Below are 26,224 nucleotides of genomic sequence, written 5' to 3' on the forward strand. Positions count from 1 at the left end.
GCCCTCCACATTCATTCATGTTTTTTCTCCTTGCAACTAACTGTCTTTACGCTTTTTGATCGTGTCATGTTTTTGCTCCATGTAGTATTTATTTCTTTCCGTAAAGGAACGGTTCATCACTCGTCTTCATCGCTACAGTGCTGCTGTCGTTGGAAAGACTCACTCCCCCCCTACAAGGATTTAAAAATGGGATGGACAGCTAGGGACAGTGGGTAGGCAGAGAACAGGGTAGCGGAAAGCTGTTACTGATTGGGAATTTGCATATTTTCTGTGCAGGCTCCGGATCTTGTGGTGTCACGTGATTGAATTACAGTCGGAGTTGTCGCTTTAAAAACTTCTAAGTATCGTGACCTTTTAAAAGCGTTAAGTTGGGAGTGAAGCCTTCATACAGTTTATTTGGCCCTGACGTCTCTACATTCTCTCTTGAATCGGAAGCTCCGTCAGTTGGATGGTGGATGTTTTTCGTGCAGGGAGTTGGGGAACTATATCTTTTATAGACCATTTAGCACAGTGCTAGATGAAGTACATGGTATTGAACCTTCATATTTCATATTCTTTACCATGCAGTTAAAAAATTCCAAATATTTTTTATGCAGTGCCCACATGCAGCCTTATCGGGGTTAAAATACTAAAGTTAATCATAGCCTTCTTTCTTTCTGCTTCTTCTCTGCTGTATTGAAACCATAAATTTCTAAAACCTTATACTGGTTATTAGATACAGCCCTGTGGCCCCATATAGGCATTCTTAAAGAGGATTAATATTTGATATTTCCGTGTGCCAGGCAGTGAGCAAAGCACCTGCATTGTTTAGTTCTTACAACCCAATGAGGTGGATACCATTTCCTAGTTTTACAGTTGGGAAATCTGATCTTCAGAGAGGTTAAGTACCTTGAACAAAGCCACACAGTAAGCCTTGAACCCAGTGTGATTTGACACCGAAATATATAGTCATGACTTGCTGTGCTATACAGCCTCTTGAATAAAACCCCCAGAGCAGGTACTATTTCCAGTCAGGAAATAAGCGTTGAGAGTACCTGAGTCAGGTGGTGCCACATTTCTTATTTGTTGGCCGTGGGCAGGTTCCTTAACCTCTTCCTGTCTTAATTTTCTGTCTTTACAATGGATAAATGATAGCTACCTAAGCTACCTCATCCTATCATTAGGATTAAATTAGGTAATGTGTAGGAAGTACACAGGCACACAGTAGGTGCTTTTGTTTTTTTCTGTAGTACTGGATGTTTTAAAAGTATTAAACAAAGCATTGCTATTCCATTCTTGTGTCTTTGCTTAGTGATTAAACATAATTTCATGTTTAACATCATCATCATGGGCTTTGCTTATCAGCCTTATTGCAGGAAGTTAAAACTAAGATTCTATAGCTCAGGGATCCTTGAGGATCTCATGGGGGAAAGAGATGGTTAAGTTTTGGATTCTTACTGTTTTGACGCATTGTATTCCAAATCGCTGTTTTTAAAATGTGTACGTCAGGACAGGGTTATGCTGCAGTAACAAATAACTCCTAAACCTCAGTGCTTAAAACAACAAAGATCTCCTTTATGTTTCTGCTCCATGATCACGTTGGGTGGGAGCTCAGCTCTGTGTTGTCAGACTCGCTGTCTAGAACAGTGCCTGTCTCATGGCAGAGGAAGAAGAGCACTGGGGGATCTGGCTTTGATAACTAAATGCTCCACCCTGGAAGCGATGCCTGTTTCTTCCACTCACAGGTAATTAGCCAGAACTGGTCACGCATTCTAGCTAAACACAGGAAGGGAGAAAGAACAGTCCTAAAGGAGCCTAGAAGAGAGAACTGGAATAATGGGGGAACAGCCTCAATAGCAACCACATGTATTAATTGAATTAACTCAGTAAGACAAAATGAATGAGACATGGTCCATGCACTAAAGAATTTATAAACGGGCAGACTTGTACTATATACAGCAAAACCCTTTTATAGCCTGATGTACTTTATTTGTACCAGGAAATGTTGCTTTAAAACACAATTCACTGAGTTTTTTTCACTCTTTTTTGTTAAAGGTACAGTGATTTTTTTTCCCCTGTGTTTTTCACGGGAAAGCCCAGATAGTGGCAAAATGATGTGTCCTACATCGAATTAAAAGTTAGTAGGTAACCTTCTGCAGTGGCCTTCAGCTTGAGTAGATTAGTTGAGATTTTGTTGAGTTTAGACTAGTGCAGTCTTAAGCCATAACTTTTGAAGTGTCTTTTTCCTTTGAAGGTAGTAAAAGGTTGTGAAATGTGACTTTTTTTTTTTTCTTTTTCAGCACATGGATTAATTGATGGACATTGGGTTTATGGAGCTACCTTTCTGTGACCTGCCCTTCCTACCGTTTCTAAGAAGAAAAAGGGGCCCCTGAATCAAAGAAGATGCCTCGAACTAAACAGATTCATCCCAGAAACCTAAGAGGTAGGGCTCTGCATTAGATAGAAGTAGGGTTTACAGTCAATCTTTAATCAAGTATCTCATTGGTGGCAGGAATGGCAGCTTGTTAGGTGGTGACCCTGCTCCATGGTCCGGCGGCTCCAGGACCCCTGTTCTGTTTCTCTGGTTCACTTCCTCTTGCCCTGCACAATTTCTGTCTCTCAGGAGATGCTTTGTAAATATTTGTTGAAAGAATTAATTGAATCTGACAAAACTACAGTGCCTTCCCAAGCATTAGTGTGGGTATTGAAGTCTGAGATTCACTGTCTCTAAACAGGCACCTTGTTTGGAGTGAGGAATCTGAAATAAATGGTTGGATATTCTTTGCCAACTGGATCACCATGAATTAGTTTTTTTCACCCCTCCCCCATACTTCTTTTGAGATTTATTTTTGTACCAGTCTATACATTAGATTAACAAGAAGTGAAGACAATTGTAGTCGACGTTAACTCAGACCATTGTTTGCAGGACTACTCAGGAAGTAGGTATACTGATTTATTTTCCATAGGGAAGCAATTGGTCAAAAATGTGTATGTATATGATATACATTTCATATAAAACAAAAAAAATCAGCATTTCCTCTTAAATGTGAAGAGATATTTTAATATTAGGAAAGTCAGCTTTTTTAAGCTTATTGTTTTAAAAGATTTGTATTATTCTAATGTACCTTATCCACTGGGAACGGTAATTATCTTTTATATTTAACTTAGTAGGTAAAAGTGTGTAGCAGTGTTAAGCAAAGAACTGTTAAAGCAAATAATTCCAAACTGAGTAAAGTATCTTATGAAATATTTACAATTACAGAAAAAATATTCTCAAGCACACGCAAGGTAAGAAATGACTTAAAAATCAGACAAATTTAATTGAAAATGTTCCTTGGTGAAATAATTTGGCCAGTCCCTGTAAGGTGGTAAGTGAAAATGTGGCCAATTACGTGGCCTACTTGAATCTGCAAACAGTGCTCATTTCCTACCTAAGCGTACTGGAACTCTCTGCTAGCACAGGTGGATACCTCAGTCTGAGTTCAAATTGATGATTTTAGTACCAGTGTTCAATGAGATGAGGATTTAGATGGAGTGCGTTAAGTGTCGTATGTCGAAGTCTGATTTTCAGGGTCACATAGAAAATGTTGGAAACTGACTATTTGCCTGTCTCTTTTACTAGAATCTGAGCCCCCGAAGTCGGACTTTCTCTCATTTACTTCTGTAGGCAATGGCTCCATGCTCACAGCCAGCTGAGGCGGGCATTTGCAGTCCTGGGCTCAGCTTTTATAATTCATCTGTCCAGAGAGGGTGCCCTGTTCCGATGGATCCACGTGCTCTAAGGCAGCCTTGGGGCTGGCAGGGGCCCTAGCCCAGCACAACTCCTGGCAGCTAATTAGGAGCCCAGATACTCACTGAAAGAATGAATGCATGATTGATCTGAAAGTATCATTCATTAGGTCATAAACATTAAATGTTTTTCATATTTAAAATATATCCTTTATTATATTCTAGATAACATGGCTATCCAGAGAAATGCAGATTTTTAGGCCATAGACTTTTCCTTTCTGTATCAAATAAATGTACAACTCAGCAGGTATTTGTTTTTTGTTTTTGTGAATTTATTTATTTATATTTATTTTTGGCTGCGTTGGGTCTTCGTTGCTGTGCGTGGGGTTTCTCTAGTTGCAGAGGGCGGGGGCTACTCTTCGTTGCGGTGCGCAGGCTTCTCATTGCGGTAGCTTCTCTTGTGTGCGGAGCATGGGCTCTAGGCACGCGGGCTTCAGTAGTTGCGGCACGTGGGCTCAGTAGTTGTGTCTCATGGGCTCTAGAGCGCAGGCTTAGTAGTTGTGGCGCACGGGCTTAGCTGCTCCGCGGCATGTGGGATCTTCTCAGACCAGGGGCTCGAACCCGTGTCCCCTGCATTGGCAGGTGGATTCCCAGTCACCGTGCCACCAGGGAAGCCCAGCAGGTATTTGTTGAACGCCCTCCTGTGCTGCCGTTCCAGGTGGCAGGGCTGAAATGATAATCAGACATGGACGCTGCAAAGAGAAGGTAGTGAGGGAAGAGCAGACATTTAGAGATGACACTGGAGTTTGGGGATCATGTTACATTCCAATTTTGCAGGGGCTGGTTTGGAGAGGGGCAGGGTGGGAAGGAAAGATAACATCTGAACTGGGTTCTTAAGGCTGACAGATTACCTAGGAAGCTGACAAGACAGGATGAGTGCATTTCATCCTGGGGTGGGAGCTTGTGAAGCAACTTGGGGTATCCAAGCTCCTCTAAGTTACCATCCATGACCAGAGCATCAGAAGCTCTACTCAGGGGGGAGACGAGGGAGGGAGGGAGGAAGGAGATTGGAGTGGGAGAATTGGGAGGAGTCAGATTATAAAGATCACGAAGTCTGGGTCTAAATTTAGTATGCAAAGTGAAAAATTTTAAGAGGAAAACTTGCTTGTTTTCTGAAATTAAGATGTTTTGAAAGTTTTTGAAGAGAACTTGTGATAACTTGGGTTCTGGCCCATTGGTGAGAGTCTAAGAAGTTGCTTGACTAAGGCAGTTATGAACTCTCAACCACTAAAGAAAGGATCAAAGTAGATTAGCACAGGACGGCAAAAGCAACTTTGCTAAAGCCGTGTGGGCGGATTCGGTAGGCACGGGGGAGGGGGGACTTCATGGAAGGGGTGGCGTCTGAGCCAGTTAGCTCACTCAGCTGAGAAGGGTGAGGGCCAAGCTGTCCCCATTGGGAAAACCCAAGTAAGCAAAGGACAAAGGCAAGAACACCTTTACAGTTTCCTCTTTCCTTCTAAAAATGTATGAGGACTCTATCCCTAGGCGCAATTTGGGGGTTAAAGTAAGCAGGGAAACAACAGGTACTAAAATGAATTTTTTACCATTTACTGTTGTCCCTTGAACGGCAAGTTTTGAACTTCACAGGTCCATGTATATGTGGATGTTTCTCAACCACAGGTTGGGTGAACCCTCAGAAGCTCAACCCCTGGATACGGAGGGCCAACTGCCTTTATTTAAGGGACTTGGGCGTCCATGGATGTTGGTACCTGTGGGGGTCCAGAACCAACACCCCGTGGATACCGAGGGACGACTGTATTTTGTATCTTAGTTGTGTGATACAGTTGGAGTATCATGTTTGCTTGGCTTTACCTGTGACCCACTGCTTTGTCTTGTAGAAGAGCTATCTCATAAAGTTAGCTCTGCCGTGGGGAGAGACGCAGTCAGAAGACCAGCCCCTCGCTGCTACTCTGTGTGCCGTCATCTTAGGGGTTTCCGTTAAACACGTTGCCTCTATTTAGTCTTCCTTAGAAAAGAGCCTGTGAAGAATTTGTCTTGTGCTTGGTCATCAAGTCAATAATTAAAGCTTTATCCTTAAATCTGAAATCATATGTTTATTATGCTTCCATGGCATGTGGAAGGATTGGGGGAACATATGTATACATGCACGTGTGTGTGTGTATTCACGTGTTAAAGTATTGTACAAGTGTAGAAAGAATACATGCAGGGCTCTATCCTGGAGGAGCATACAAAGTTAGTACGGATTTAAATTAGGCACGCAGGCTGTGCTCCCATAGGAGGCGGAGTTTACACCTCTCTGATGCTAGAGGTTCTTTAGTGGAAAAGCATGAGAGGAACTGGTATGTTAAGGGCAGGACATGAATTTGGGGCATAACTGAGTCAGAGTTAGATCTGATGGGTGACTTGTACAGTTTGTGAGAGTGAGGTTTGCCGAGTTCTGGTCTCTTCACCCTTGGCCACATAAACCACCTTTGTCTTTGGTGCCCACTTGCACACTGTGGGTGGGTAGCGTCTAATAGTGACATTTCCTTCGTGAGGTTGAATAGGAATTTCTGAAGGTTCCCTGGAGAGGGGCTCTTGGCCACCGTGTGGCAAACTCGAGGCCCAGCTCCACGTGTGGTCTATATGAGCGTGCAGCAGGGTGGCACCTTCCTCCCCAGCAGTCATTCCCTACCCGTCGCCTCCTGCCCAGGTCTTTGCAGGGACTCTTGGATAACATGGAATGGAGGAACTGGGGACTTGCAGGGGCTCCATCTGTCATTTTAAGATAAACGGCTGTTTTTGTGCCTTGCCATTCGTCACTGTGAAAGTTTCAAAGCTTTGGAAAAAAAAAATGGGTGTTACCTATTTTTGGTTGTATTTGGGCCTAGGGTTTCAAAGATTCATCGGCTTTAGGATTGGAAATCAGTGTGGAAAATACTAAGTATTAACCTTTGCAAAATGTATTTTGAGAATTTGGTGTGGCTGTTTTTCATTTTTATTGGTTGAGTGCATTTGGCTCTGAACACATTGTGAAAGACGAGAGCTCTTTTCCCCTCTGAGAGCCAGCTTTATTATAATGTGAGAAGTAACACTCGGGAGGGTGATCAGAGCATAGCTGAGATCCACAGGTGGGGTCTGTGGATGCCCATCGCCTTAGAAGATAAGGTCCAAAGCCGTGAATTTAGCTGGGACACACTTGCCTCGCTCTGGCCTTCTTGTTCTCCTGTGTATCTGATGGATAGTCATTTGCCATTTCAGGAGCTCAGCGTGCAAACCCAGCATTTCTGTGTTGCTCTTCTTTCTGGAAAGTATCTCTTGCCCCTCCTCACTTCTACTCTGTTTTCTTACTCTGTGTGGGAGGTGTGTCTGCCAAAGAAGATTTCACCACTTCTTTGACTTTTTTCCCCTTTCCTCCTCTCTTCTCCCCCTGTACTCTGCCCAACCCCCGCCCCCGTATACAGTGGGCTTCTGTTGCTTGTGTCTACAGGTGCCTTATTATACTTTGTAATTGCATCATGATTATTCTACAGATCTGTCATCTTAGCTGGATATAAATTATGTCAAAAGAGACTGTTTTAGTCTTCTATCTGTGCTCAACAAAATAACATTCGTGTTAGCTTTTTAGCCAACTAGAGGGTTAAAGATGATTTGTACTCATGAAATTTGCTTACGTTTTTGAACTTTAAGTAGCAAATGCTTCTTATGCTATTTGGTCACCTCTGATTAAGTAACCTATTCTAATATAAAGTTTGAATCGCCTTAAACAGATAAACCAAGTAGTTATTATTAACTTTTGTTTTATGTGAGGTTTTGCCATTGGATTCCTAGAGTTTATCCCTTTGGTACATTTAGTTAATATAATGGTAAAGAGTTGGGCTTTAAGCTGTCACGGACTAGCCGAGTGGCCTTGGGCAAGCTGGGAGTGTTGGTTTCCTCCTCGTAAAATAGAGACAATGTGTGAAGGTTATGGCAAGTGTAGGCAGTTGGGACAATGCCTGACACTGGATAGACACTCAGTCCAGAGACCTGTTTGTTACTTTTGGTAAAATACTGGTTTATGTCCAACTCTTGAGTTACATGTTCTTTGCAAACAGAGGACACGAGGAATACCTATGTGAAGCCTCTAACTGCATAAAGGAAGCTGCCTCTGTGCTCAGCATTGTTTACTGATGTGCCGCCTCCTGGTCCTGACTCCTCAAGGCTTGGGATTTGGGAGAGAGAGGTCAGTGCAGACAGTCATCTGGGGAGGGAAATTCTTAGCCAGTGCGCTGCCGCTCAACTCTTTCAAACCTTGCCTCATATTTTGACAGTGTTGAATGAAGTAAAACATGTTATTTGTTCTGTCTGCATGGAGTTCTGCAGGAAACTGATTGTGAGGTCTTCTATTCTATTATAATTGAACTGTTGTTAAAAATGTTGACATCACTGTCACGTGGGATAGAAGTGACGTGCTCTGGTCATCGCTATATGGTACCGTCTCTCCATCCCCTGACCCCTCCTGTGTGAGACCACAGGAACCCAGCTGGGATTTCGGAAGTAATCTCATTAATGCGAATATTTTCATTTGCTATCAGTGTATGAACCTACTCCAGTGATTGTGTTGTAAAATCTTACTGTGAATATAATTTTATATTTTCTTGTTATGTGGGGATTATCTTGTTGGGCTTATCTGTAGAATAGGTTTAATTTTGATGATTTTCAGATGGAATTCCAGCTGCTTATGCATTGCTTTTCACATTTGAATGTTAGGTTAGCACAGCCTTAAGATTTGAGAAGTTAGAAATTTTGCTGGGAGAACCACCCCATGTCTTACAAAAAAAAATTCTATATATGACCGTAGCTAGAAATAAAGTAAGTAATAAATGAAAATATAGTTTTGATGACAAAGGTGAAAAAGCAGTTGCAGTTATTAGGAACTATTGTGTGAGTAGATGATACTATTTAGTTTGACGAGGATCAAAATAGAAGAATAGACTTAATATAGCAAGCCTCCGTTGTTGTTTTTTTTGATTCCAGATAATTAATTTTTGGCTCCTGTTGAGAGCTTATCTGATGCTTTTTGAATGCTTATTAACATTAACCAAATGCTTTTTTCTTTCCAAAAGCAAATACAAAATGTAATAATATGATTAATCAGAGTAATGACTTTATTTTAGAACATCTTTGCAGAAAATATGTTCTGATGAGGTATAATTTTGTCTTACCATAGACTAGAAAAATACATAATATGCATAAACCCCCTGGTCACATACATAGGTGTTAAAGCTGCACATTTTAGAATGCAGTGTAACGTGAGTAAGTCTGGGCTAAAGTTGACTCTTGTGTTATGTGAAAAAATATTTTATAAATAAATTAAGTGCCTTATCTTTTCATTTATATATTGAATTCTTTTAAAACCGTTAAACAGTATTTTTTTGCATATTATAATGTGCTATTAACAATGTGCGAATTACAAATGATGCAAAGCTGTTCTTATAAAGCACTGGATGTTTGTAATACTGTTAGCCGTCTATAGCACAAAAACTTACCACCAGTTAGGGTCCTTTCTTCTCAGTACTCAAACCGTTATGTTAGAGGGAAGTTCTTTTTGACCATTAGGCTTAAAGCTTATAGTTGGTGCAATATTGCATTAACTTTGACCTTTTTTTAAAATAACTTTAAAATGAAGACTTTTCAGAAGGTTCTTAGACATTTTCTATGAAGAATTTTGTTCTAGAAAATATTCTGAGGCTGTGCTGCCATGCAAAAGTGTTCAGAGAATATATAGTGAAGTTGGCCACTGTGCAGTCAACTAGAAGAGCAGTCACAACATGGGAGGTGGAGCCATAGTAGTTCAAGAGTTAGAGCCGCTTAACTGATACAAAGCTTGATTTTTATTGTACTTAGGTGTTCATGTGTGTATATTATTTGTGTGTGCTTATATGATTAGCGTATGAATTTGCTCAAACATATTTACAGGTTTGTATTTTGAAGTGTGCTTATTTATATGTGCTTATCTTCCAACTCTTTCAGATTCTCCGGTGAAGAAAAAGGTACAGTCAGCATGTAGCCGCTTAATGTGACAGTATCCAAATAGAAGTTGATTAAACATATTGCTACAATGAGGCAGTGTTTGATAGTTTAAAAATCAAAAAAGAATGAACTGAGCTGCTACACAGGGACCTGGAAGGTGGTTTAACAGTGCCAAGGAGTTATCTCTCCAGTTGCTAGTCTCTCATACGCTTCTCCAAGAGAATTATCCAAGTTTTACAGCTGGGAAGGACGGACCTTTGAGGTATTTAGTTCATCTTCCTCATTTTACAGATCGGAAAGTTGGGCAGAGACATTTAAGGGAATTGATCTTGAGCAGCTCATTTGTGTCTTGTTCAAGATGATGTTTGTGGAATGGTCTTTAAAATCTTTTCTTATCATATTGCTTCCCACAGTTACAGTTTGTTGTGGGCCGGTAGCAAGAGGGAGGTTGTGCCATATCACTTTTATGATGATGAAAAGAGCTAGCGGGCTTCCCTGGTGGCTCAGTGGTTGAGAGTCCGCCTGCCGATGCAGGGGACACGGGTTCGTGCCCCGGTCCGGGAAGATCCCACATGCCGCGGAGCGGCTGGGCCCGTGAGCCATGGCCACTGAGCCTGCGCGTCCGGAGCCTGTGCTCCGCAACGGGAGAGGCCACAACGGTGAGAGGCCCGCGTACCGCAAAAAAAAAGAAAAGAGCTAGCCTCTTCGCAGGTCTGTGTACTAGGCTGTATTCAAAGAGCTTTTTGCATGTTTGTTTGTTTAATCCTTACAACCATGTGAGATGGCTGCTGTTACTGCTCGCATTTCATGGACATGGGACTGAGGCACAGAGAAGTTGCTGGTTGCCCAGAGTCCCACAGCTAGGAGTTTCCAGTGCCTTTGCTCTTAACTGTCATGGTTATGCTTGTTCATGTTGATAGCAGAAAGAGCTTTCCTGCCTAGAGTAAGAGCTTAGAAATGCTCTCCATCCCAGTTACAAAATAAAGCTTGTCAAGCTTAGCACATAGAGCTGAGGTTACTCAGCAGGTCAGAATTTGAAGGACCTTTTTCCCCCCTCTAAGTCTTTAGCTGTTGGAAATCCATTTTGGAGTTGTGTACGTAGACCGTAGTCCAAGTTGGATTTGCTATTACAAACAAGCAAGGGAATTTCCAAGCTCTTCAAGAGGGAAAGTATAGCTGTTCCATCGGAGATGTTTACTTACATGATTTGCTTAGTAAGCTGTAGTTGAAGGTGAAGATGTCTTGCTTAAGGTGGAGAGTGGTAGTACTTAAACGGGAGTTTCGGCATAAAGGTTGAAATTTCGGACATAACGGCTTAGAAACTATTTCTGGGAAAATTAATGACAACATTAAAATTCTAAGTAGAATAAAGAACGAAACATTTTATATTTTTTTCTCATGCAGTAGGTACAGAAGAATATAGAAAAGATGTACTGTTTTAGATCTATGTGGACCTATATCCAGATTGCAGATGTAGGTAAAGGGCAAATGAAGAACCACTTTTAGGGGTGAGAGATCAGGGTTAGGAGATTTTATTAGTCTTTCATTTTAACAGTGAACAACAAACCTTGTTACCCTCCTTCGGAGAGTTTTAGAACACATGGAAAGGATCTAAGGGTAATATAGAGCAACACGTATATAATTTCAGATGAGCATGGTGCAAGCGGTATGGAATTCTCAAAGGGAAAATGGAGCAAAAAAAAAAAAATCTGAGTTGGATAAAAGCAATCAGAATATACTTTTTCGGAGAAGTTAACTTTGTTCTCCTTGAAAACCTAAAGGAGGCAGAGATTTGAGATGGGTTGTAAAGAAGAGAAGGATAGATTGACAGAGAAAGTAAGTTCTGAGGCTTTTGAAGAAGGGGCGGAAATGACACAGAAGTGGTTGTTGGTCTAGTTTGCCTGATGAGTGGATTTCTCACGGAACTTGAAACTTTAATGAAGAAGAGAGGAAACTTTTTAGATTTGATATGTGTACTTCCAATTATTTATGATAATTGTACAATTACCCAGTTGAGTTCTTTCATACTAAGTTGAATATTTACAGAAGGCTAGGGACAATTTTATATAACACTTTGAAATTAAAAAACAACCTCTCCACAGAGAGTCTTTAAAGCAGTGAGTCTCTTCTGTATGATGCTGTAATGGTGGATACATGTCACTCCGTCACTCTACATTTGTCCAGACCCATAGATTGTACACCAAGAGTGAGCCTTAATGTAAACTATGGACTCTGGGTGATGTGATGTGTACATTTGTCATTTGTAACAAATGTACCATCTGGTGGAGAATGATGCTGGTGGAGTAGCCTGAGCATGTGTGGGGATATATGCGAGATCTCTGTACATTCTGCTTAATTTTGCTGTGAACCTAAAACTGCTCCAAAAAAGCGTATTTAAAAAAACATCCAAAAACGCCTCCACCTAGGTCCGTATGATTTGTTGATATCCAGGAGATAGGGTGATAGGTTAAAAGAATGAGTCTCTCTCTCTCTCTCTCTCTCCCCGCCTGCTTCTGCCTCTCTTTTATTTCAGAAAATTATCTTCATGCACACGAACAAACCAGCAAAAACTAATGTGTGACCTCGAGCAACTAACTTGAATTTCGTGTCTTCATTGAGAGCACGGCATGGGAGTAGGCAGGGGTCGGGGGCAGGGTGATGTTGATCTGTAATTTCCTTTTTAGCTGTAAACAGCTGTTATTCCAGGCAGGGGTCAGCAAGCTACAGTCCAGTGGTCAAATCCAGCCTTCCACCTGTTTTTGTAAACGTTTTTGCTGGAACAGAGCCATGCCCATTCATTTACATGTTGTCTGACTGCTTTCCTGCTACGAAAGCGAGGGGCTGCAAATGGCTGAACAAGGCCTAGAATATTTACCATCTAACACTTTACAGGAAACGTTTGCTGACCCCTGTCCAGGAACTAGAGGAGAAGTAGATTATTTATTTATAAAGCCCTTTCTGTTTGGGAGTAAGTCAGAAAGCTCCATCTTCCCGTAGAGTTCTGCTGTCGGAGTGCATCACAGGGGGACTCAGAGCTGCTGCGTTAGCACGTCTGGGTCTGCCGCCTCACATCTGTTTGGGAAGGAGTCCCTTTGCTTGTGGTTCTAAGGTGAAGAGAGCCTTAGAGGCTGAGTTGGTCTTGCCAGAAAAATTCTGTTGTTTTTGATGTTCTGATGCCAAGATCGTGGGTCCCCACCCAAAAGGCCTGGGTCGTCAGGGAGGGAGCCAGCTGCTCTGTCAGATAGAGCCCTGTCCTTTCTCTGATTGTGTTGTTCCCGTAGTCACCACTGTATTTAACTCACAGAGTAGAAAAATACCATAAGCCACGATTTTCCATGCTGTACATCTTGTGAAGGATTGCTCTGCAGAGAAGCAGAGCTGCCTCTGAGAGGAGGGCCTTCTGAAAAATGGGCTTGAAAAGGCAGTCCTGCCCCTTGTGAGCGGACCTAAGGATGGGACAGGTCGTCTGAGCAATGACTGTACTAACACGTGAGGCATTACACTTTGTGCTTGGGTGTTTGAGAGCATGATTAATACCTGGTGGGTCTGAATTCTCAGTATTCCCTACAACACATTCTTTAATCTCCAAGTGATTCTTTATTTCTGTTGGTTTGGGATAGTGAGTAGGATGGGGGTGAATAGAGGAAATGATATTTTTGTGTTCTGGTTTCATTTTACTTTATTTTGCTTAAGTTTAAATACTCTGTGTTAAGGATAGGCTCGATTGAGTTCATAACTATTTGAGTAGTTTGAGAAATGCTTTTGAAAGCACTGTCAGTTCTCCACAAACACACTGGAACCTTAGTCTCTTTACTTTGGTACCGGCTGATGTTAGCACATGGCTCAAAAATGGTCTGAGAATCGGGAACTGTTAACGCGTTGCCTTTCTCGGTGAAAGGAAGAGCCTGTAGGGTCATGAAGTGACCCAGAAGCCTCTGTCTGGAGTTCTGCAGGCCCTGCTGTGATGTGTGGGACACACTGTGGAGTTCAACAGCTCTGCCCCTGTCTTCTGGGAAATTTATAGTTGACGACGTTTAAAGACCGTAATGGCTTACACATGCAAGTTCAGACAGCTGTGCAAACATCTGATGAGTGAATATGTAAGTAATACTCAATTAACATACATAAGCAGATGTGTGACTATGTGACAAGGGTTAAATGCATCATTTGGCCTCTTATTTGTTGATAGTTTAAGTTGATTTGTTGTGTTTTGATGAAATTAATGCCATATGAGTGATAAGTTACATGCCTAACATTCACACTAACATCCTGGACGAGCCAGAGTTTGCACTGTTTGTGTTTGATGCTCTTTCATGGAAAGAGTGCCTTTGTCAGTCTCCAGACAGTAGTTTATAATTGCCTCAGTCAAACCACTATACAATATATATTTTTTTACAGACTTGTTAAGATATAATTTACATGCAGTAAAATTCACCCACTATAAGTGTACAGTTCAATGATATTTGGTACATCTATAGAGTTGTGCAACCCTGACCACAATCCAGTCATAGAACATGTCCATCCTACGCCCCAAATTCCCCTGAGCTTTTAGTAGTCAGTCCTCGCTCCCGTTCCTGGCCCCAGGTAGCTCCTGGTCTGCTTTCTGGCTCTTTACGTTTGCCTTTTCTGGACATTTAATATGATGGGATCATGCAGTTTACAGACTTTTATGTCTGGCTTCTTTCAACTAGCATGATGTGTTTGAATTTCACGTGTATCTGGTTTTTTGTTACCTTTTATTGCTAAGTAATATTCTGTTGTACGACTGGATCCCATTTGATTTACCCATTCACCAGTTGGTTTTCATTTTTTAGTTATTGTGAATAATGTTGCTGTAAGCAGTCATCCCCAAGTCTGCAGTTAGCTGGAGTTTCTCTAAATGCCACTTAGGTCAAGTTGGTAACATGTTTTACCTGATACAATTATCTCCGATTCCAGCTCTCTTAGGGTTGCTATTTGCGTAGTGTATCTTTCCCTGTCCTTTTACTTTGAACCTTTCTTTGGCTTGTTGAGCCTAAGATATATCTCTTGTGGACATGTTGGAATTGCTTTTTTATCCTGTCTGACAGTTTGTCTTCTGAGTGTGGTGTTTATTCCATTCACATTAATGTAATTATTGTTACTGATGGATTTAAGTCTGCCATTTTGTTATTTCTTTTCTGTTTGTCTCATAATCTTGTTTTTCTCTATGTCACTGTCTTCTTTTGTGTTAAATATTTTTTAGTGTACAATTTTGATTTCTCTGTTGCTTTTATTGTTGTTGTTATTATTATCATTTTGAGTCCATTTCTTTGACCAAGTCATTTGGTTGTTTTAGAGATTATAATATGCATCTTAATGTATCACTGTCTACTTGAGAATCATGCTAACTGAACAATGGTAACTTTGTTCCAGTTTGTCCCTTTCTTTCCCTTTATGCTATTATTGTCATATATGTGTGATTCCTGTATGTTATAAACCCAGTTATACCGTGTTAAATTATGGCTTTATACAATCTTCTGTTTTAAAGAATTTGGGGAAGAAATGAGAAAAAAAGAATGTAAGAAACAATATTAATAGAGTCTTATTTACCACTTTCAGCAATCTTTGTTTCTTCTTGGGGATTTGAGTTATTGTCTTTGTCATTTCCATTCAACCTGAAGGACTCATATAGCATCTTTGCAAGGCGGATCTTCTAGTAATAAATTTATCTTTTTGAAAAGTCGTGGGATGTCTTTCTTTTCTCGTTCTGTTTTTTTTTTTTTTTTTTTGGTGGTACGCGGGCCTCTCGCTGTTGTGGCCTCTCCCATTGCGGAGCACAGGCTCCGGACGCACAGGCTCAGCAGGCATGGCTCACGGGCCTAGCTGCTCCGTGGCATGTGGGATCTTCCCAGACCGGGGCACGAACCTGTGTCCCCTGCATTGGCAGGTGGACTCTCAACCACTGCGTCATCAGGGAAGCCCTCTCATTCTGTTTTGAAGAATGGTTTTCTGGTTATAGAATTCTTGGCTGGTAGCTCCCCTTCCCCCCAGCACTCTGGACATCCCACGGCCTTTGGTCTTCCAATGTTTCTGATGAGAAATCAGATGTGTATTGTGTTGGTTTTCTCTGCGTGATGTATTATTTTTTGCTTGCTGTTTTCAAGTTTTTCTCCTTGTTTTTGGCTTTGAGCAGCTTGAGCACTATGTGTTTAGGTGTGGATCTCTTTGTGTTTATCCTATTTGGAGTTTGGTTGAACTTCTTGGATGTGGAGATTAATGGTTTTCTTTTTTTTTTAAATCAAATTTGGGAAGTTGTAGGCCATTAGTTCTTCAAATATTTTTTCCACCCTTTTCTCTTCTCCCATTACGAATATGTTCGTAAGCTTGATGTTGTTTCACAAGTCTCTGAGGCTCTGTTTATTTTTCTTTGATCTTTTTTCTGTGTTCCTCAGATTGGTTAATTTCCTTTGAGCTACCATCAACTGTACTGATTTTTTCTCATACTAGCTCAAATTTGCTGTTGAACCCCTCTAGTAAGTTTTTCATTTCATTTATTGTACTTTTCAATGCCAGAATTTCCATTTGGTTCTTTTTTTTTTTTAATTTATATCTCTTTTTCTGAGATTCTCTGTTGAGTTATAATACTTTAATTCTTTAAACTTGATTTCCTTCAGTTCTTTGAACGTATATTTCATATAATAGCTACTCTGAAGTCTTGACCAGTTAAATCCAACATTTGGGGATAGTAGGGATAGTTTTTATTGACTGCTTTTTTTTTTTCCCCTGAGTATGGGTCTTGCTTTCTTGTTTCTTTTCACGTCTCCAAGTTTTTTGTTGAATATCTTACATTTCAGACAATAGATTGTAGCAACTCTGGATTCTAATTCTTGTCTTCTCAAGAGTTGTTATTCGGTAATCGTTTGTTTAGTGACTTGCCTGCAGTCAATCTGTGAAGCCTTCTCTCCCACATTGTGTGACTGCTGGTGCCTCTGTTCAGCTTGTCTTTTTGTTTCTTTTCTCATTATTACTTTTTTTTTTTTTTTTTTTTTTGCGATACGCGGGCCTCTCACTGCTGTGGCCTCTCCCGTTGCGGAGCACAGGCTCCGGATGCGCAGGCTCAGCGGCCATGGCTCACGGGCCCAGCCACTCCGCGGCATGTGGGATTTTCCCAGACCGGGGCACGAACCCGTGTCCCCTGCACCGGCAGGCGGACTCTCAACCACCGTGCCACAAGAGGGAAGCCCTCTTGTTATTACTTTTAAGCCCAGCTCCCCAGGGGTCACCCTTGAGGCAGCATAGTTTTGTGTTCAGCCAAAGCCTGAGCAGAGGTTGACCTAGAGTCAGGAAAGCTTTTGCTCTGTGCCGATGGATCCATGTGTGGGCAGGGAGCACCTTCAGATTTCAGGCAGTTGTCCTCTCTGCCCAACTTTTACTTTCAGCCAGACCCCCTCGCATCTTTGTGTGTGTAGGTGCCAGCAAGGGATGTGGGGCAGGGGGAGGATGTGTCCACTCTGGCATCTGCGATGCATGTGCAGGATCTCTGGTCAGCCTGGGATGTCTGTGGAGAGTTGCCTCACCTCCCAGAACTCCCCTTGAAATCCTGGCTAGCCTGCTGGTCTCTTCCTTGACCCACCTTGACCTCAGCCTCAGGCTAGCTGAGCTCAGGCCTTTGTGTTCTCTTGCTAATGGCATCACCTCCTTAGCTGACAGTGCCCCGTATCTCATGAGCCTCGCCTGCAGTGGCAGTGAAGCTGTTGGTTTTCTCAACTGACCCACCCCTTGGCTAAACTGTTGCATCGTTAGGAGCTGAGGGCAGGGGGACAGGAGCGGCCGGAGCAGAATGGCCGTGGGCTTGCATTGTGCTGGTCTTACCTGAAGTTCAGTGCTTTCCAGGAAGAAACATTTCTGTTTGTGTATGGCTTTCATTGACTACCAGAGTGCTGAACTGGTTGTTTTGAGGTTTTGTCTTGCTTCAGAAGTTGTGTTTAGGAAGAGAATTTATCGACCTCCTCATTTTGCTGACACTGCATTTCCTCTGGAGGTGTTCTGAGTGTCCCCCTGTGTCAGGCCCTGCCCTGGGCCCTGGGCAAGTCACACAATGTGTTTTAACCAACTTCTACTTGACTGCTCATAGAGACCCAGCTAACTGGCTGAAAATCTAAGTGCTTTTTAAACGATAGGAAAAGGGAGATGATTGTGTTTTTAGGATACTATTGCAGCCATTATTCATATTTTAAATCCATACTACTCATATAAATATTAGCCCACTGATAGCTTTTATATCAGAGCTTCTATCACTGAAAGTGTGATTTAGTGGGGGGAGAAAAAAAGCAAGGGCTTTCAAGTTTGGGGCTGTGAAATTGGATCGACTCCTAATTCTATAACTTACTAGGTCCTTGAGTTACAGAATGTTATTTAATCCCTCTGAGCCTATGTTTCCTCACCTTAAATTGTGGCTCATTGTACCTATCTGATGAGTTATTGTGAAGATTAAATATGATACAGGTAGAAGATCTGGTACATAGCAGGTATCCAGGGAATGTTACTGTTCCTACCCAGCAGGTTTGTGCTTGTAGTTTGGGTAGGTTTTTCTTTATCAGATTATCTGTTTCTTGCTTTACTTAGCTTTGCTTCTTAAGTTTTCTTCTCCTTTTATTGAATAATTTTGGTATTTATATGGTAATTGAAATGTACAATATATTTTTTTCAGAGTGCATTTTGGTTGAATGCTCTTTCCAGATATCCAAATGTTCCCAGTGTTTCATAGTGATTTCCTTTCTAAAATCTAAACTTTATGTGTTTATAAGTGCCATGAAACTTTTTACAGCCACTTTATTGTGAATGAGCTCATATATATATGTGTGTATATATATATATATATATATATATATGTGTGTATATAAGCGTGTCTGTCTTGTGGGGAGGTCTATAAAATGAAAGAAAGTGGATCATTATCTAGACATTCTCAGGACATGATTGGAAAGGGCAAAAGCAAGGTCTCTAGTAGAGAGAATCAAAGACCTTTACAGAGAAATTTTCTTGGATCTTCCTGGATCAGAGCTCACCCTGTTCAACCTCAGAGGCTCTGTCCTGTGAGATTTTTGTTAATATGGAGGAAGGGGTGACTTTGGTTCCATCAGGTTTTAGTGTCATCTTTGGTTTTAGAGAGGATGTGATTGGACTGTGGCATATCCAGATCCTCTTAGTAGCAGCCATACTTTCATGTGATTCACAGAACCGAGAAGTTAACAATTCTCTTACTTAACATTCTGCTTAACTCCGGCAGAGGACCTTATGCCAGGATATTTTGTAATACTTTTTATTAAATTTTTTAAAATTAAATTTCTAGACACTGCCTCTTCTTAGACTTCTTTAATTTTCTTCTGAAGAATGTTTGTATGGATAATGTGTTTATCAAGAGTAATTCTTGAAAATAAACTACTTGGATAACTATAAATTTTTCAATATTGACATTGCAGAATTTAGAAATTCAGGAAATCAGGATTCAGAGCTCCCTCATGGTCAAGTGAAGTCAGGGAGCCGCTGGTCACAGGGTGGACAGGCTCAGGCAGGCACTGTATAGGTAGTGCCCTCCCACTGACAGATGCAGCCGTGTGCTGTCTGGAATGAGTTCTGATTTAACAACCCATACATGCCTGTGACATACGTGATACAGCCCAAGTTCTAGAGTTAAATAATGGACTTTGTAAACATGAAATGGTCCTTTAGCATCCGTATCTGTCGCAGGGGTAAAGGACAGAGTGATATATTCATGTCCTTCCTGTTAAACACTGGTACAAACGTGTCTCTGGAGACAGGTCTATAAAAATGATTACTTTTTTTCCCTTCAGGCTTTAGAAACCATATTTTTGGCAACAGTGTCTGTGATAAAAATTTTAGAAGAGTTTTATTAAATGAAGTAAAAGTTTAGACTTTCTGTTCTGTGTAGATTGGATGTTCTGTCCTGTGTGCTCAGTGAACATTTGATGAATAGGCGTGCAAGGTGCTGGCCCATTGAGCACTGTGGCGGGTTCCAGAGGAACCCTGGCCTGTAGGACCCAGCCCCCATGGCTCAAGAGGAGCGGCCGGACCGGCCCCCAGTTGTGCAGACAGGTGCAAAGTGGTCAGTGCCGTGGGCCCCTGGAGCTGCTGGGGGGAGCCTGGGAAGGGAGGCAGTGCTTTCTGGTTCAGAGGGGAAGCTACCCCTGAACCCCAAGAATTCCCTTTACCTCCTGTGCCTAGATCGAACTAATTCTCTGAGCCCCTTTTAGTGCATAAAACCTGCGTACATACGTATATACATATACACACATATATGTGTATATAAATATAGATGTGTGTATATGTGTGTGTGTGTATTTTTTTTTCTTTTTTTTAAATTTCCTTTCATTGTGGGAGCCTGAAAGAGAGGAAAGAGGAATTCCGTGGCGAGAGACTTGGTTAAGGAGAATAGCTTGGATGCTTGGTGTGGTTCCTGCACTTGATGGGCCAGGTTGCATGTGGCGTCTGACCTGACATGTCTGTCACTGGAAAAGCCTGTAAGTGCAGGATCTCAACAAAAATATCCTGGAAAAACAACTCGATACCGTTTGCGTGAATCAAGCCCTTGGTACCAAATGTATGAAGAACTACTGACACCTCATGGATGTGGATATTATTTTTTTTCAGTTGCATAAAGAGTGTGTGTGTGTGTGTGTGTGTGTGTGTGTGTGTGTGTGTGTAGCAGAGTCTATCTGTGTGTGAGTCCGGACACTATGTGGCCCTGGCTCAGATTGATCTGTGAGTTTAATCAGTGACAATGAAGGCAGTTCAGTATATTCCCAAGTTATTTGAAAAATAAAATAAATTGTAGTATATTTTGTTCAGTGGAATCACAGCTTAATCTTTCCAAGAGTACCCAGATTTGTTCTGCAGAATTCTGCCTATAGGAGAAAGTAGAGACAAAGTAGTATTTAAATAATGCCTTATCCTTTTCAAATGTATGGGCATGATTACAATCATGCTTTTTTCCCTTCCTTTTTAATGAAACAATAAGAACAGTTCAGAGAAGTAGAGTGTTAGGACCCATTTACAAGTAAATCTAGGAGACTGTAATTTCAGTGGAAAATTACATACAGCACATTTTACTTTTCATGTATCCCTTGCTCTGTGGACTCGTGTGTATATCAACAAAGTTGGTGTTAAAACCTATTTCTAAAGTGCATCTCATTTTCTAACATTTACAATTTTGGAATTATTCTTCATACACATACGAATGCGTATACACAAACAGAGAAGGATCATTTAAAAATGATGTTGGGTTTAACTGAGAAGGTGCTTGGGAGGCAAGGTACTGAAACTTCACCCCACAAGTCAACATTTAAAAGAGTGGACATGTAGAAAATCGAAATATATTAAAAAAAAGAAAAGTAGGAAATGTAGAAGAACATGTGAGACCTCTGGAGAGATTACAGTCTCAGATTTGAAGAGTTAGAATTCAAATAAAAAGCATGACAGGTATAAAAGTATAAAATATTTATCTCAGAGCTGATAGACAAGGTTAATGTTAAAGGTAGCTTATTCTAATACGTAAGAAACCATGATAGGTAAATGGACAAAGGAAACTAGAAATCATAAAGTAATATCTGGAAAAGTTATTCTCAGTAATAAAAAGTGAAAATGGGCTAGAGATAATTTTTATTTACCAATGCATTTGGTATTTGAAAAGAAGAACACCTAGGTCTCCTGAGGTTGTGTGCGACAGGTGTAATCATTTGTTCTTGGTGCCATGGAGCAGGTGTCAGGGCTGCAGATGAAGGCGTGATGTGCAGCTCGTGGGGGATGCGTACATATGCAGAGACCGTCTTGTCTCCAGGGTGAATTTAACAGTGACGGGCCAAGGAGGGTGCATATGTGTCGCGAGGGTTGGAAACGACTGCGTCACTTTCACCTCCCAGCTCGCTCTTCTTTCTGAGTAGAGCGTGAGCAACCTGTGTTGTTAGTGGTGCCCCGTGCTCGTAAGTGTTGGACTTCTGGTTGTCGGGCTACTTGCTAAATACCGTCAAGTGCACAGAATCAAAATATACTCGTCCGTGTAAGTTTCTTTGTGTATTGACTGTTGTGGTCATTCCTATATTGAGCCCTGATAATTTTCTTGAGACTGTACGTGAATCAGTGGCAAAAATTAGATTTTCTGACTCCTGATGCATGAAAGTGTATTCCCTTTAGCCGTTTATTGCTGAGTAATCGGTTATAGCTAAATTAAAACATATTTGTGGGTCATGTGGTTTGAAGTGGCTGGGAAACGAGCTTTTCTGGATATTATAGGAAGGAATTTTGTGTATGCAATAGGCAGTGAGCGTTTCACTGTTTTTTAAAAAATATTCTTCAACATTAATATCTAATATATTCTGACATTTACTCTTTTTCTTTTTTTAAAAGTGTCCTATATAGAAAAGATTAAGGAACATGATATATCTCTTAGGCGTTAATGTCGGGCAACTTCATTATGTTTTAATGATTTGAGCTATTGGTGTCCTTTCTGTTGAAGGCAAATAGCAATAGTTATTACGTGCTCTGTTAGCGCTTCTATAACATCTTCATAAAGAAGCATAAAGATATTATAATTTCTCAAATGAATTTTTTTAGTATTTGATATAATTGGTTTCTTTTTTTATTAACCTATGTGTTTTATGCATTTAAAAGCATTCTGAGAAGAAGTCTATAGATTTTACTAGACTCCAAGTTGTATACAGTACACAAAAAACGTTAAGAGCTCCCCACCCCCTAATCCCTCAAATCTCAAAGCCAGGAATGGAAGGGACCAGGATGAACTATAGAAATTAACAAATAGACTTTTGAATCTCTACTCTGCCTTTTATGACCCTCATCAGGTGGATGATACATTTAACTTTTGAGCTTCATTCTCTGCATTACAAAATGGGTATGATACGTACATCACAAGTTTTGATAAGGATTAAAACAGATGCCATATATAATATACCTGGCAGGGTAACTGGCACATAGAAGAAATGTTGTTACCTTTGGTCCTAACTCTTACCAGAAACTAGCTGTGTGTCCTTGGGCAAACTCCTTATCATTTCTGGATCTTTGTTATATATTATTCTAAGCTAAATGGATTTAGACTTGTCTTTTTCTACTTCAACTAAAAAAGTTATGAGATTATTTTGAAATTCAGGGTTGCCTTTTTCAGATTGGAATGATGTACATGTCTCTATGTGACACCCCTAATGGGAAGAAGACACACATCTTTGTTGTGTTGATTAAAGACAGATGAGCATTATTTTTTGCTTCTATACCACCTAGCTTTTCTTTACCAGTTTTCTTTCATTAGATGTTTGCCAGTCACCTTTGATTGAAACCATGCCTGTTGCCTCAAATACCAGCTAGAGCGATATGGAGGTTATCCTGGTAAACAAGCCTGTCTTTGGGGTGGATTGTAGGAATCCCACTTCAGTTCCAACAACCATACTCTTGCATTTTGGGACTGGTCGCCCTCTCTCCCTTATCTTCATTTCCAATAGCTCTTTAGGCCTTCTTTTTTCCTTTGGCTCCAAGTTGGTAAAAAGGCCATAGGATCAGTTGATTGTGGGTGGGCGGAGGGCTGGCATAAGGCTTATGATAAAGTAGGAATATACAGTCAGGGTTCTTGATTGCAAAGGTTAGAAGCACATTCCAAGTCAGTGAAGGAATTTGTTGGAAGGATATTGGATAGCTCACATAATCACCCACACAAGTGGATAGCTGTGTTTAAAAGACAGGTGGGAAGCTGTGTGTGCAGCCAGAACCTGCAAGGTCACGGCAAGGAGCAGCGTGATGAGGTTGCTACGCGGGGCACTCCTGGACCCTGGACAGAGCCTGGTGGGGAGGCCCTGTGAATGAGCGCCCCAGCGGGCGCAGCGTCCAGGAGCCCATGGTGGGCTCCTGCAGCCTGAGTCAGGGAGGCAAGGCACCTGGCCCTGTAGCCCTGGAAGAGGGGAGGGAGGACCTCACCCATTGGTGTATTCCCCAACCATGGGGTGGGGATTCAGATGCTGGGCAACTAAGGGGAGGTACAGACAAAAAGAAAGATGAATGTTTTCTACTGCTGGATGCAGGGGTTGTCGAAAGTGCCTCTGATTTGTGTGTTTGAGTCTGTACCTGCTCTGAGTGTGCATGCACGTGCCTGCTTTCGGAGAGGAGAGGAACCACGGCTTTCATCGGAGTCCTAAAAGGGCCTTTGATCCCAGAGCAGCCAAGAAACACTCTATAATAAAGAGATTTAATGTGTTTGGATCTTTGCTTTTCCACCAGGTGGTGCAAATCTTTTATGATGTTCTCAGAAGTTAAATCTTCTTACAAGACAAGAAAAATTTTAAATTAAATCATTTTCTTTCTTTAAGAGTTTAGTTCTACCACATAATGAAGGATCGTTGATCTGATTCTTGCCTTCTTTCTGTCTTTCGTGGAGAAATAAGTGGATTTATATAACTTTTAAATGCTGGCCATTGCTTTAAATTTTCCATAGATTTTTGAGGCTGTAACACCATTTCGTTTTGTTCTTTCTAGGAAAAAAAATATGAAAACTGGGAAAAGGTATTAATATATTCAATATATGGACTGTTTCATGCTCTTTAAGAAGCCAGAAACACTCAATTTTTATAACTTTTTGCTCGACAGAAAATGTGTATGTTTTAAATTTTTGAAGATTAAAAGAGTATCTTAACAGACATGTCACACTTTAACTGTCTCGTAATGTGGCTCAAATGACAAGTAGGATTGTAATCAGCACAGGAGGGAGCACTGCTGAATGCAGAGGCCCCTTGATTTGATCTTCCATCAGTGTGGCTTAGAAAGAAGGTGGGGGGTAGGTCGCGGTTTGCAAAGTGTAAATATTTCATTCTCAGGGTAAAGACAAGCAAGAGTGGATTTTCAGTTTGAATATGTTTAAGGTTGTCTTAGAAACTTGGAAAATTTTCAGTTTGGACATGTTTTGAATATTTTGGGGAAAAGTATTTGAATATACTTACTAAATTTAAGTGTTATATAGACTTGCCATTAACAGAGTTGCTTAAAATATACACTGAGATTAATTTTTAATAGTTTAACATTTGAATTTGATTATTTGATAGTTTAGATGTTTATACCAACAGCTAGCTAGTAACGGTTTTAATTGATACCTAACAACAGGTGAAAGAGTCCAAGCCAACTAGATGGCCTCAAGGTCCATGCTGTGTGTCTCGAGTTTAGATGAGAACTCGTTAAATGAGATCTTTTTTGATATTATTATATTTGTAACTCTACTCATTTGGCTATATTTGAATTTCTTATTTTTTTTTAATGTTTGAATTTTATTTTATTTTTTTATAAAGCAGGTTCTTATTAGTCATCAATTTTATACACATCAGTGTATACATATCAATCCCAATCGCCCAATTCATCACACCTCCACCACCACTGCCCCACTGATTTCCCCCCTTGGTGTCCATACGTTTGTTCTCTACATCTGTGTCTCAATTTCTGCCCTGCAAACCGGTTCATCTGTAACATTTCTCTAGGTTCCACATATATACGTTAATATATGATATTTGTTTTTCTCTTTCTGACTTACTTCACTCTATATAACAGTTTCTAGATCCATCCACGTCTCAACAAATGACCCAATTTCGTTCCTTTTTATGGCTGAGTAATATTCCATTGTATATATGTACAACATCTTCTTTATCCATTCATCTGTTGATGGGCATTTAGGTTGCTTCCATGACCTGGCTATTGTAAATAGTGCTGCAATGAACATTGGGGTGCATGTGTCTTTTTGAATTATGGTTTTCTCAGGGTATATGCCCAGTAGTGGGATTGCTGGATCATATGGTAATTCTATTTTTAGTTTTTTAAGGAACCTCTATACTGTTCTCCATAGTGGCTGTATCAATTTACATTCCCACCAACAGTGCAAGAGGGTTCCCTTTTCTCCACACCCTCTCCAGCATTGGTTGTTTGTAGATTTTCTGATGATGCCCATTCTAACTGGTGTGAGGTGATACCTCATTGTAGTTTTGATTTGCATTTCTCTAATAATTAGTGATGTTGAGCAGCTTTTCATGTGCTTCTTGGCCATCTTTGTCTTCTTTGGAGAAATGTCTATTTAGGTCTTCTGACCATTTTTGGATTGGGTTAGTTGTTTTTTTAATATTGAGCTGCATGAGCTGTTAATATATTTTGGAGATTAATCCTTTGTCCGTTGATTCATTTGCAAATATTTTCTCCCATTCTGAGGGTTGTCTTTTTGTCTTATTTATGGTTCTCTTTACTGTGCAAAAGCTTTTAAATTTCATTAGGTCCCATTTGTTTATTTCCATTACTCTAGGAGGTGGATCAAAAAAGATCTTGCTGTGATTTATGTCAAACCGTGTTTTTCCTATGTTTTCCTCTAAGAGTTTTATAGTGTCCGGTCTTACATTTAGGTCTCTAATCCATTTTGAGTTTATTCTTGTGTATGGTGTTAGGGAGTGTTCTAATTTCATTCTTTTACATGTAGCTGTCCAGTTTTCCCAGCAGCACT

The 26,224-nt window shown here is 40.7% G+C and overlaps 1 protein-coding gene across 4 annotated transcripts in view; it reads left to right on the forward strand.

The window, feature by feature from the left end:
* Nucleotides 1-26,224, forward strand: part of HIVEP1 (human immunodeficiency virus type I enhancer binding protein 1) — a 144,109-nt gene that overhangs the window by 4,850 nt on the left and 113,035 nt on the right. For 2 of the 4 annotated variants that reach the window (XM_029242170.1, XM_029242172.1), the window contains exon 2: nucleotides 2,280-2,422. In XM_029242170.1, coding sequence (XP_029098003.1) covers nucleotides 2,383-2,422 — 40 coding nt within the window. In that variant the 5' untranslated portion in view covers nucleotides 2,280-2,382. Of the gene's footprint in view, nucleotides 1-476; nucleotides 1,725-2,279; nucleotides 2,423-7,864; nucleotides 7,934-9,723; nucleotides 9,744-26,224 lie in introns of those variants that run through there. The other 2 variants (XM_029242171.1, XM_029242169.1) reach the window with 2 other exon arrangements.

This window comes from Monodon monoceros, unplaced genomic scaffold (assembly GCF_005190385.1).
Source record: "Monodon monoceros isolate NGI ecotype Baffin Bay Population unplaced genomic scaffold, NGI_Narwhal_1 Super_Scaffold_3, whole genome shotgun sequence".
In the NCBI taxonomy this organism is placed as follows: Eukaryota; Metazoa; Chordata; class Mammalia; order Artiodactyla; family Monodontidae; genus Monodon; species Monodon monoceros.